This window comes from Diadema antillarum, unplaced genomic scaffold (assembly GCF_040938485.1).
Source record: "Diadema antillarum isolate AM-2024a unplaced genomic scaffold, OU_Dant_1.0 seq00000773_RagTag, whole genome shotgun sequence".
In the NCBI taxonomy this organism is placed as follows: domain Eukaryota; kingdom Metazoa; phylum Echinodermata; class Echinoidea; order Diadematoida; family Diadematidae; genus Diadema; species Diadema antillarum.
Genome location: NW_027271662.1, coordinates 453509 through 465660, shown reverse-complemented (window position 1 = coordinate 465660; position 12152 = coordinate 453509). Strand labels below are relative to the sequence as shown.

The following is a 12152-nucleotide window of genomic DNA, read 5'->3' as shown; positions in this document are numbered from 1 at the left end:
CTTGTTTTTAGTGGTCGTATACGGCAGGTGGCCGCTAAGACAGGTTTGACTTTATGGGTCATTTGCTTGTTTTACAGACGTCCCATGCATCCCACTACGTCACTTTTTGCACTATAAGAGGTCTGCATCATTGGCCACAACAACCAATATTTCCTTCATGTCAGCTGGTAGACATTCCAACGATGAGAAAAAGCGGATTCAAGTAATATGAAGTTTCAACTTATGCTGTTCTTATGGCAAATGAGGTCAATCCGAATGATTATTTCATTCCGCTACGTTCTCAGAACTCTGGTCTTCTTGTCATATCCCCAGGTTTCACACAAAGTGTGTGTGTGTGTGTGTGTGTGTGTGTGTGTGTGTGTGTGTGTGTGTGTATGGTTTGTGGGGGTGACGAACTTTTGCTTACGCTGGGTCTTCTTTATGGAACTCATCACTCCCTCAATTCATTAAGAATAGTAATTCTGTTGAAGTATTTAAGAATAATCTCAAGAAGTATTTGTTTGATTTAGCTTATAATGATTGGTCAGCATTGTTTCATATACCGGATATGTCCTGTACTGTTTCACTTTGTCATTTTCTTTGTCTTATGTTCCTGTATGCATACCTGATTCATATCTTGCACATGGTTGTGCCTAGAGCATGTAGAGCATTTAATTATCATGACTATTAGATAGATTTGGCGCCTATAAGTCCCATATATTAGTAATGATATTATAATCATTATTACTGTTATCATTATTTTTTTTTCGTGTTTTCTTTTGTATGAGAAAAGAGAATGGACAAACACTTTATCTGCCTCAGTGAAACCATGACAACATTTTGTAAATATCCCTATAATTCAGTTTATGTTTACGTTTCATATGAAATTATTGACAATATTCATAGATATATGATATATAAATGAAAAAGTATTTGCGTATATCTTACCTCCACCATTTCTGTAGCAAAAGTAAGGAAACCTCCAGACGTTCGCTAAGTCAACGGAAAACCCGATGACCGAGAGCAGGAAATCAATCTTCCTCCCCCAAGTCTCCCTTTCCTCCTCCTCCTCCGCCTTTTCAGGAAGTCCGTCGTCATCGTCCTTTTCGTTTCTGTAGATGATGCCGTCCTCCTCGGGACGATTTCGGTCCTCTAGCTCAACCTCGACCACCTTCTTGTTCTTCCTGTCGAGGAGCTTGGCTGAGGACGGGTCGACGTGTATCGCGTACCCGTCCTTTTTGATATTGTTATTGTGCATGACGAGGTCGTGGTTGACCACCGGAAGGGCGTCGGTGTCCTCAGGTTTGACAATGTGCACCGATATGGCCTTCTCGTCCTCCTCGAGGTCAACTGTAGGATTGTCGATGCCGACGTCGACCACCGCCGCCGGATTGTTGAGCGTAAGCGATGATTTCGGTGTCCTACTTCCATCGGCGAAGTCCTCCGTGAGAGGAACGCCGTTGGCAACCGGTGAGGCATCCATGGCTGGTGGCCGTCGGACCTGGAGAAATAGACCTTCCAAGGAGATGGATGGAACAGAGAGAAAAGGAGTAAGTGAGAGGTATCCACTGCGTGGCTAGGAGCTCTTGCAGAAATGTAATGAATAAGACCTCCTTGCTCTTTTTATTCAAAGTGCCCCTCCCTCGGGCAACAACAGAAGTGAAAGTGGGTTCCTGATCGGGTGGACGCTGATGTGGTGTGCCGTGCGTGCGCCTGTGCTTATTTACGCTGATGTGTGGTGTGGCGTGCACGTGCGTCGCTCTGACTGAAGGTGCAAGCGAGAGTGCGTTTTCAGTCGTGCATCATGATGGTATTTCTAGTAGGCCTATACCTTACACTACCAAGGATTGAGATTTAGATTATAAATCTGAGATTTATAGATTATTACGTCTTTCTTGCAGAAGTTTCATAGCCACCTTTGAACCTTTGAGGATGTAGAATGATCTCCACCCATTTAGGTTATGTTTAATGTTTCCAAGTCGATAGGAGGACAACCAATACACTTTCTCAGAACTCGATATCAAGAAAATACGCGATTCATTTTATTTTATTCAAATTTTCGATTCATTCGAGATCGTTCTGACAGTGTCACTCGAGGTATTCTGTCGTAAATTTGTTATTGTGTTGAGTTGTGTTTCAAGTTCTTTATCGATGAAGCAATGCCGAGTGCGAAACGAGAAGACAACGACCCCGTTGGGATCTATTCGCGAAAAATAAAATATGAGCATAATAATCGTTGTATGCAGCAGTTAGTTAATGCACTGTCGAGCAATCTTGAAAGAAGTTAATAACATAAGTTATGTTTGCTTTGGTCTTAATAGGGAGGTGTTTATCAATTTCCACCTCCCTGGTCTAAATACATGTGTATTTATCATTTACAGCCTCCTGTATGAATGATACTGATGTTATGATGAAAGTCGTGAGTAAAGGGAACATGGAAACGCCAGAGCATTTTTTTTTTCATTTTCGCTTCCCTCACTTCTTTTAAGTTGGTGTTTTCAGGAGACGACTAATAACTTTCAGAGCGTATCCTGGCATAGTTCTTGAGCTGTTCGTATATATCGCCCAGTGTTTGAATACGTATGATAAATGGGTAGATACTCCTGTATGAATATTGTTTTCTGTATCAAATGTGGTAAATACCCCTTAAAGAGCAATAACTTTGATGTTAGCACTGGTTTGGGTTTAATTTGGGGGAATAACTATTAATCTAATGTCGAATGAACTTGAATGGTATAAAGGCTTTCAGATTTGCGAGTAGTCATGCTGTGTCTCTCCTTGAGTATATCGGCGATGAGCATGGCCGGCGCAGCCGTGGGGGCCGTGGGGGCTCGGGCCCCCACACTTTTTGTGCACCATACAAAGGAATACATAAGGTGTCATCACTTTGGGCCCCCACACTTTTTTTAACCCGGAAGTACGTAAGTGCATGCACTAAAATAGAAATAGATAGGGATCTTGAAGTATGGCGGCGGTAAGGTTATGTTTTTTCTCTGAAGACCTTTTCTTTTTGCCTGTCAGCTGAAGAAACCCGGAAGTGGACGGGTAGAGATGAGCTGAGGACCTTTTTTTTTTTGCTTGTCAGCTGAAGAAACCCGGAAGTGGACGGGGAGAAGAGATGAGCCTTTTTTTTGCTTGTTAGCTCATGAAACCCGGAAGTGGGCCCCCACACTTTTGAAAACACTGTGCCGGCCCTGATGAGTTGCACACTCTCTTTAAACATTAAACGTTGAATAAACTGGATTTGTTTGTTTCTTTGTTTGTATTTAATAGGACTACACCTTCACGGGATTATGACGCATTCCCACGTAACGTTCATGATCGGGAAGACTAAACATGGATGCATTTGTTTCTGGTAGCTCGTAATTTCTTTCACAGCGATGCCTACTTTAGAGGGTGTGTACAGTTCTGGTTGAGGTGAGGATTTAGCTTGTAACGTTTTGCGAGATATTCAGAAATCACTCTATGAGATGTCAAAGAGCATGCAATTCTAAGGGGTACCAAAAGTTTATTAATTGATAAAAATCGGTTTTGAAATGGCCGAGATATCCAAAAACAAGGTGAACAAAGAGATCCTAATAAAAGGCGTGGCCTGTCGCCTTTTATCATTATCACTTTTTTTGATATCTCAGCCATTTGAAAACCAATTTTCATCAAATAAACGTTGAATCCTTCTTAAAATTACATGTTCTTTCATATTTCATAAGAGGTTTCTCATTATCTCACTTAGGAATGTTCAAAACGTGAATCCCCACCTCAACCAGTACTGTACAGTCCCTTTATTATTAACGTACAGACTTGTAGAACACTCTTTTGGAACCCACCAAAAGGGGAACAAATGTTTGTCGAAGTGAAACATATAGGTCCTACAGCCATCGCGCAAATTCGGCTCTGTTGGCTCTCGAACATTGACCACAGTATAATGTCAGCCGCAAAACTTCGATAGTTGGGTTTTACGCGAGGAAGATTGACGCATGGCAAATATCAGGCGGCGTGCAGAGCCGACCACGCTAGACTTTGGTCCTAGTAAAAGAAGAAACAAAAAAATGAATGACCGGGTGTGTCGCTGTTGAGTATACACCGCGTATGATATCACAAGAATATGCTAGAATGAAACATGTGAAGTTACACAGCACAGCGATGCGTAACTATAATTATATGGAACATCCGGTATCAATGTTTGGTGGTTGTCCTGTGTTTTTATGTGATGATGATATCAGGCTCGTGAGTGCGCCAACTAATTTCATCCTCATTCTCATCCAGATTTAGATTAAGATAACACCAATTCGTTTTTGCATGGCAGGACTTTCCCTTATTCTTAATCAGTTAACAACCCCCAGCCACGCTTATATAGCTTTCCGAAAGTCCTGCATGAAAGTATATCAAAAATGAAGTAAAGTAACAGGATCCACTGCCGTATACGCCAGTGTGTATGACCTGATGTGGTCGCGAGTGGTCGATCTTGAGAAAATGTGTCCGAATCAATTCCCGATAAGCACATTCCCTCGATCAAGCAAACATATATTTCAGTCTTGTTCTTTTTATCCAGGGGTAAACAGGAACAATTACTGCTCATGTAGAAATAACCATGTTTGATTGATCGTGCAGCTACAGAGCATTGAAAAGGATAGGTCTATTGTGGGGAAACTGGTAATTGGTCATGCATGTTAGATTATAGGGGAATATGATCGTTCAAGACAAACTATGTGTTATCTCAACCAGGGATCTTCATAAATACGTAATTTCGGTGAATGCCAATGCAATTCATTCAACGCCCCCATTTCAAAAGATATTGTTGATGGCTGTGTCGCTGAATTCATAAGTATAGATTGAATTGACTCTGATCACTCGGTATGTTTCTTGTCATTTTGGTGTTGTGTGGGAGGTTTGCTTGCTCAAATTGATATCTTCTACGATCATTATATTTTTGATAAACTCTCAACATTTATAGCGAAGGGTGTCGTCGACGATACAAAATTTTCAACCTTTGGTTAAGTTGTATTGACAATGAAATGCAGAAAAAAAAATGAACGAGACTGAACTGAACCTACCTAATCAAAATCAGTGATTCTTAGATCATTATAATCCCATATTTTAGATTTCCGGTTACAACACTATAAGTGAAAATCTTTCACATATCATGTGATTGCAGTGAAAAAAAAATGCCATGAAGACAAAGATTTATTACCCTTTATGATAACTGATTCATAAATACAAATCAAAGAAAAAACATCCAACAAGGAACTCACTCGTAGGGCGTACAACATGATAGCTCACTGACTTATTGGTTATGTAGCTCATTGAAATTTACGATTTCAAGTATTTGAGGTGTTTCTTTTATTTTGTATCTCTGTGAATTTCCATAATCTGCAAAATTTCCTCCTGCTTGATTTAATTATGTATACTGTAGGTTGGATCTTGCACCATGCATAAAGTGCCTATTTTGGGATTACGCCTACGTTTGCTCGTTGCAGTGGAAAACCAACCATTTCAAACATTGCCACATTGATATTCAAACATACTTGCGGTTTGCCATTATGACGTAGACGTGACGTGGGCTAGGGCTAAAGGCCAAGACTGCATGGTGTTTGCAAGTATTTAGAGATTCAATGCGAAGCAATGAAGTACACAATCAAATTAGAAAATTGAGTGTTTTGTCGCATTTAGCGTTCAAGAAGGAACTACGCTCGAGTCTCAGTGCGGCGTAGGAAATGCACTCATCCAAAGTTTCGCTCATTATGAAAAGTTCAGTGGGTACACGTGACCATGGAAATCATTGTTAGAAACTGTCTTCACCCAGGCTACCTCCGAAAAGCTCTTATTTCTGGAGAATCTTACGTGTTTACTTGATTGGTACCAAGCTTATTGCTACCAAGCACTTCGTTTTCTGCACTAGAAATTCGGTAAATGCCATCCCCAATGAGTTTGAACCATGATAATTATACTGATTCTCTAGCAAATCACTTGATTCATTCTCTTTTGTTCCTCTTAAAATACCAACCAAACAACAAAGCCCAACAAACTTTTGAAATAACGCGACAGAATAGTGAAGAATATTACTTCAACCATGACCATAATTCACTGTACTTCACGTATAGTGTTTACTTCTTTAGCAGCAAAGTTGCTTATTTGATATTCCAAAAACAACAAATAAAAAAAAAACAGCAAACAAACAACCAAACAACAAAATGCTATGTGCAAGAAAGTGTGCATCATATCGTAAACATACAAAATATGTATTTTTCATTCTGCATTTTGTTTTCACAAAGACAAAAATGAATTATGTACAATTCTCTTTACATTATCTTCCACCAAGTTGATATATGAAATTGTAGCCTTTTGGAATAGCCTTTACGGAACATAGATTTAACCAAAATTCCGGTAATATTTATAAATTTTGAATGGACCGTCTGAGTACCTTCAAACTTCACTAACGTGTTCTTCCATTTTTTTTTTATTTCTGTACATGTATTCACTGAATATACATGTTAACAATATGTTTTGGGGTAATCAAAACCCCCTTTAGACCCGTGGAAAAATTCATTGGTCGATAGACCCATGTCAGGCATATGATGAGAGAGCCGTTTTATTTCGTGAGTGCGAGCTGTTTATTGCCATTGACAAGTAGGTATATGCATTTATAGATAATCACTGCAGAGCGCTAATCAATAACCTCTGAAATACCACGTGCTCCACGTGACGTAATACGCGGTATCCCTTTGTTTTTGCTGAGCGGGCTTTTCGTAAACACACATGCACTAAACTCCACTATACGTCAAGTGTGGCAAAAAAAGTCTACAGACAGCAAATAAAAGGATGGCTACAGACTCATGACATAAATTTAAAATCATACATTAATCGAAGTATCATGACATTAAATTGCTTGAGTACCAATCATGACGGACGAAATAAACGCCAAATGTGTCCACACTTCCACAAGGTGTGAAGTTGGAAAAAAAACAGAAGAAGACGCAAGAACATAAGCGTAAAGCGAAGACAATGTTACAACGCTTTCAGAAGTGGTCCGAGGGACAACATTCGAAACGCCTTGTCGCAATCTAATTACCACCAAACCAACTCACTTGACAAGCGCCATGATGATCCTGTGTGACAGCACGAACTCGACAAATCCAAAATCAGGGGAGAGTATGTTTCTGATGGAACGGAAATCACTCTGCTGGAGGTGTGAGAAACACCAAGATATAGATTGAAACTTCACTCTATTTTATATATTCCGATACAACCAAATGAGGCGCTACCTCAGTCGAAGGCTACTTTGCCTATGTTTGGCCCGCTCTATGAAATATCGCTTAATTAATATCGCATACGCTAGTCTCTTTCCTAGTCCTTTTTTTCTCACCCTCTCACCTTCTTTCTCTCCATTTCCTTCTATCTCTTTCTTTCCAAATGTACCAATCGGAGGAACAGATCGCATAAATCATGTTGACTCCACTTCAAATTGTGTACAGAACTCGATAACGGCGGGACTATCGGAATGCTGTAAATCTGAACTTTGTACTTTTCTCACTACGTCTGGATAAGGAGGCTCGATAAAACTAGAAAAATTGAAATGTATGTTTAATCGAATGAGAATGGTAAGTCTACAAGCACAAGAACGGGTGCTCTCCTGCACGCATAAACAAACACACGTTTAAAGTATTTGCATACCGTTCATCCCAAACATTGGGAGATTGATTATTATGTTATTGGGGCAATGTCGGAAGAAGCAGGCGTGCATTTTCCATAATTATACGCTGTATTATATCATAAGAAAAATTTCCTTTTAGTGATGTGGTAAAGCACACTTGTGCTATTTGTCCAGTAGAGAAATAAAAATAAAAAAAAACATCATGTTGATACATATTGATGTTTTATATGAATAAGTGTGACTGTGTAGTGATGATTATGTTATATCACTGTCTTTCCAACAACTACATTCGTATTTGCTTGTTAAAGCAAGGGAGCTATAGTGGGGTTAAATCATGCACAAGAAGATGATATTATGCATTTTATCACTTGGTGGGGATAAAACTAAAAAGTGATACAGGGCACGAAAGATGATTGGGCACCGAAATATTCGCAGAAGATTAACTGGTAAAATGGGGGGGGGGGGGAGATGCAAGAAATTGGAATAAAGGAAAAGAGAATAGAAACCATTGATGAGAATGCTGGAGAAGAAGATAGAAGAGAAGAGAAAGATATAGAGGGAGAGAACGAAAGGAGAGAAAACGGGGGGGGGGGGGAGGAGATACATCCAGGAAGGAAGTGGCGAAGATAAAGCACCCAATATGAGGTTTGTGTTATGAGAAAATATCTTTTGGGAACAAAGGGAAGATGGCGACCTTGGAGCAAGTGAAGGCTTTCAAAATCGGTTGTTCGATTTTGTCTCGACACGCGCAATTAGAGATGTAAAAGCTGAAATGCGCCCACGGACATGATCTGGTGATTTTGTCAAAAAGTGCGTTAGTTATGTTCGAGGACGTTTTCGTCTGCCTATCCAGCTAGCATGACGTTTCCAGTCGTCAAACATTCATTTTATTTCACCACCCATCACTGAGTTCACAGCTATTATTAAAGGTACTGCTTACCTTTGGGAGCAGTGATTTAAAAAAAATGATATCACATTTGATACATGTCTGTAGGTCAGTTGTATCACAAAACATCCTACAATGCAAAAATTGTCCAATAGAGTCTAAAACATTACGAGATATCATAATTCTTCTCACTATACCATTTACTGTAGACGGTTAAGTCTAGAATAATATTCTAACCATTGTTCACATTTTGTATATTTAACAATACTTAACATTGATTATACTGATTCATGTTTTCACTTTGGCTGTTTCTATTTCTAACTCACATTTTAGAACTATTTTGAAGCATTTAAGCTGGGTTTTTTGTTTCATCTGCAAATGGTAAATAATGCCTTTAAGAAGGCAGCTTAGAGTTCACAACACTATCTTGAACGCTTACTCTGGGAGTCAAAAGTTCCAACGTTAGACGCAGCAACTGGGGACACGAAAACCCCCCACTGTTCATCGGTTTGACAAGTATACTGATAAAAAAAAAGGAAATATTGCACAAACACATACCGGAGATATGGAGGGAAACATAACTGTGCCTTTTAATGATTTATGACCAAAATAAATCAATGCATAGATGACACATGACACAGTAATTATGACAAGGTATTTGACGTATATTGCCTTCTCAAGTGATTCGAGTGTGTTCTGACGTTAATACTTTTCGCCTGCTCCAGTAGTTCATTTTCTATCTTTGATTAAACTTGTTAAATGTGTTTATAGTGACTTCTCGCTCAGTCAATTAAAAGCAAAAACACAGCTGATGATATTTCTGCAGCTACAGCGATATTGTTGCCATTAAAAGGAGACATTTCGGATCGATCAAGCGATAAAAAACTATTCGCGCTTCCACTACATTTCTGGACGTCAATGATTTTGAAGTTTTGAGTACAAGACCTACGCTGTGCCAACTCAAAGAGTGAGCAACATTTTTTTATTCTACGTGTGATGGCGCTGTTCATTTATACCTTCGTATCTTTGCGCGGAAGACGAGTAACAAAAATGTGCTTCCCTCTTATCACTGTGCAAAATTTAGAATCTTTCTGTTCATTACATATAATGTGAGGATTATGTATTCGCGATTTACGATTTATGTATACTACATGATGTGAAATTATGAAAATCGTCTGGAATGTCCCTGTAAATATAGATAACAAGTTTCTCAAGCTTCAATTGGGTAATCTTCCTGCATTTTTTAGGGCACTGCACAAAATACCCAAGACCAGACAATAGAGGGATTGCAAGGAATATCTCAGTGCCATTTTCGTCTTAAGACATCTTCTTTTTTTTTACATACGTTGAATGCAATAATATTACATGACATTAAAAAAAAAAAGAAAAAGAAATTAACCAAAATGGCTTCCTTTGCTTTTGTAATGTTTCACGCACTTCACCCTTATCGACATTTTACAGGTGAAAATTTATATGTGCTTATTTCTGAAAATAACTCAACAGATATCTTAGTGACTCTCGACACTCAACGACGGAATGCTTTATGACTTCCGGTCACGTGTCTTTGACAAATTGGAACAATTCATTTGAGACAGTTAAAATCTTGATATCGCACGCCGTCGGGGCGCTTACAAAACTCCATGCAATTTTAATTTAATGTAGGCCTAGATAGAAAGTTTCTCCTCAGGCCCAAAATTTACTACTAAACCAACGGAAGAATTGCCATACCATATGCGACATTACTATTGCATTACCATAAAAAGAATGCAATGATCGTTACCGGCACCTCCTCCCAGGGCCTCTTCCCCCATTTGTTTCACTTGTGGCAGAGTTGTTCATACTTGTATAGCGCCCTCGTTGTCAAAGTTGTCGCTGGCATTGCTAAGCAATTATCTCGCGTCTGCAAAAACGTCCAACACTATAACATTGATTTTCCTTCGGTAGGGTGGTTTGCTTTGATCGATAAAACATTGTTTGATTATATTTTTTTCTTTTTTTTTCTACGATTTCATGATTTGTGTCTTCAGTACTTTCTATTTTCTCGTCGGAAAACATGCATAGATTTCACGATTGCGAAGTGAAGACTTGTTGCCGCATTTTGTCAGAGGCGTAACATTATCAAACTGACTGGCTGAGAAAGTTTATAGGACCTAATAATTTGCCTGTGAAAATTGTATTGTGGTTTGATTCCTTAATAAAAAAAGAAAGAATAAAAGGGCATCTTCTTGCATGAGATGCATAAAAAGTAATATAGCAGTCAAATTAAGACATCTATAAACTGGGCTGTTGCTCAAACAAAAGCGAATATCATTACCCATCCATAAACATAGAAATCCCACCTGACTATTCTGGAAGCTTAATCAATGTAAAGCGTTGAGGTTGGAGTGAAAACATAGTTTTCGTGTGAATGCAGAACTGTCGATTTCTGCTTTGTGGAAGAACACAGGATTATGATGGGTAATGACGAAAATGTATTAATTAAATTAAAAAAAAAGGGTTCGCTGAAAGTAGGCTACTCAGTCTCAGAGCTTACTCGATAGTGGTTACTGTGGTGATGTTTTACATTCCACTACTTCGATTATCGATTCATATTTCGGGACATAGCGGTATTCATCGCGCGCGAGAGTGCATCGCATGCTACTTGTTCGGCATATGATTCAACACTACAGATCGATGCGATCATCATCGTACTGGTTGTCCTACGGTGACACAACATTAACTTGCTCCTGCGACAGTTACTTCGGTCTTATTTTCTCCAAGGACTTGCGGTTAGGGTAAGGGTTGTGATAGGGTTTTAGGTTTAGTTTCAGGTGAGGATAAGGATTAAGGTATAGGGTTATAATTGTGGGTAAAACTAATGTTCGGCTTAGCGTGCAGATATCACATTGGAGCAAATTGCCGTAGAAGCAAATATCATCGAACCGCGTTTTCCAACCCAACTACTACTACTAAAAAAAAAGATACTGCAACCATATCCTATACTATAATACTCGAAGTTGTTGTTGTTGTCGCGGCCTTATGTATTTCCTGTTTTATTCCGGCGTTGCTGGATTGTCTATCTCCTCCCGAGCCGTCGGCTCCGGGCAGCTGCGACCGGTGCCGTCGGCCGCAGGAGAGTATCCTGCATCGAATGGCGCGGGTTTCGTCCCCTCTCCGCCTCCGTGTCGACGTCGAGGACGAAAAAGAAAAATTAATTAGCTACATGCATAATGCATTTTTGTGCGTGACGAAAGAGCCGAGCGTTTTAATATTCACCAATCCTGCGCTGGACTCCTACTTTCTCGATAGTGCATCATTTATCTGGCAGAGACAGTGGGATACTAAAGATGATGGGTGCAGCGAAATCTTTGACATCTTCCGGTGGACACGCAGGCACGCACACAATGTACTCTCGGGTGGGCACGGTACGCCAGTGTGTGGCCTGCGCCTGTGTGTATGTATTGACGATGGTTACATGAAACACTATCTGCTTTCGCGTGATGGACTCTCATATCGTATAATACACGGCGCGCGCGGTCATACAAGGGCATTTACGTACAGTGACGTTCGCCATTGGCATTGGCGTGCCCTAATGAAAACAACGAATGCTGTTATTTTATTGTATTTTGCACAACTGCAGGATACTATACATATGCAGCT

General features: G+C 39.7%; 1 protein-coding gene across 1 annotated transcript in view; it reads right to left on the bottom strand.

Moving 5' to 3' along the window:
* Nucleotides 1-1468, bottom strand: part of LOC139738898 (sodium-dependent noradrenaline transporter-like) — a 41836-nt gene extending 40368 nt beyond the window's left edge. The window contains exon 1 of the mRNA XM_071649528.1: nt 928-1468. Coding sequence (XP_071505629.1) covers nt 928-1462 — 535 coding nt within the window. The 5' untranslated portion in view covers nt 1463-1468. The remainder of the gene's footprint in view (nt 1-927) is intronic.
* Between the last annotated feature and the right edge of the window lie 10684 nt (nt 1469-12152).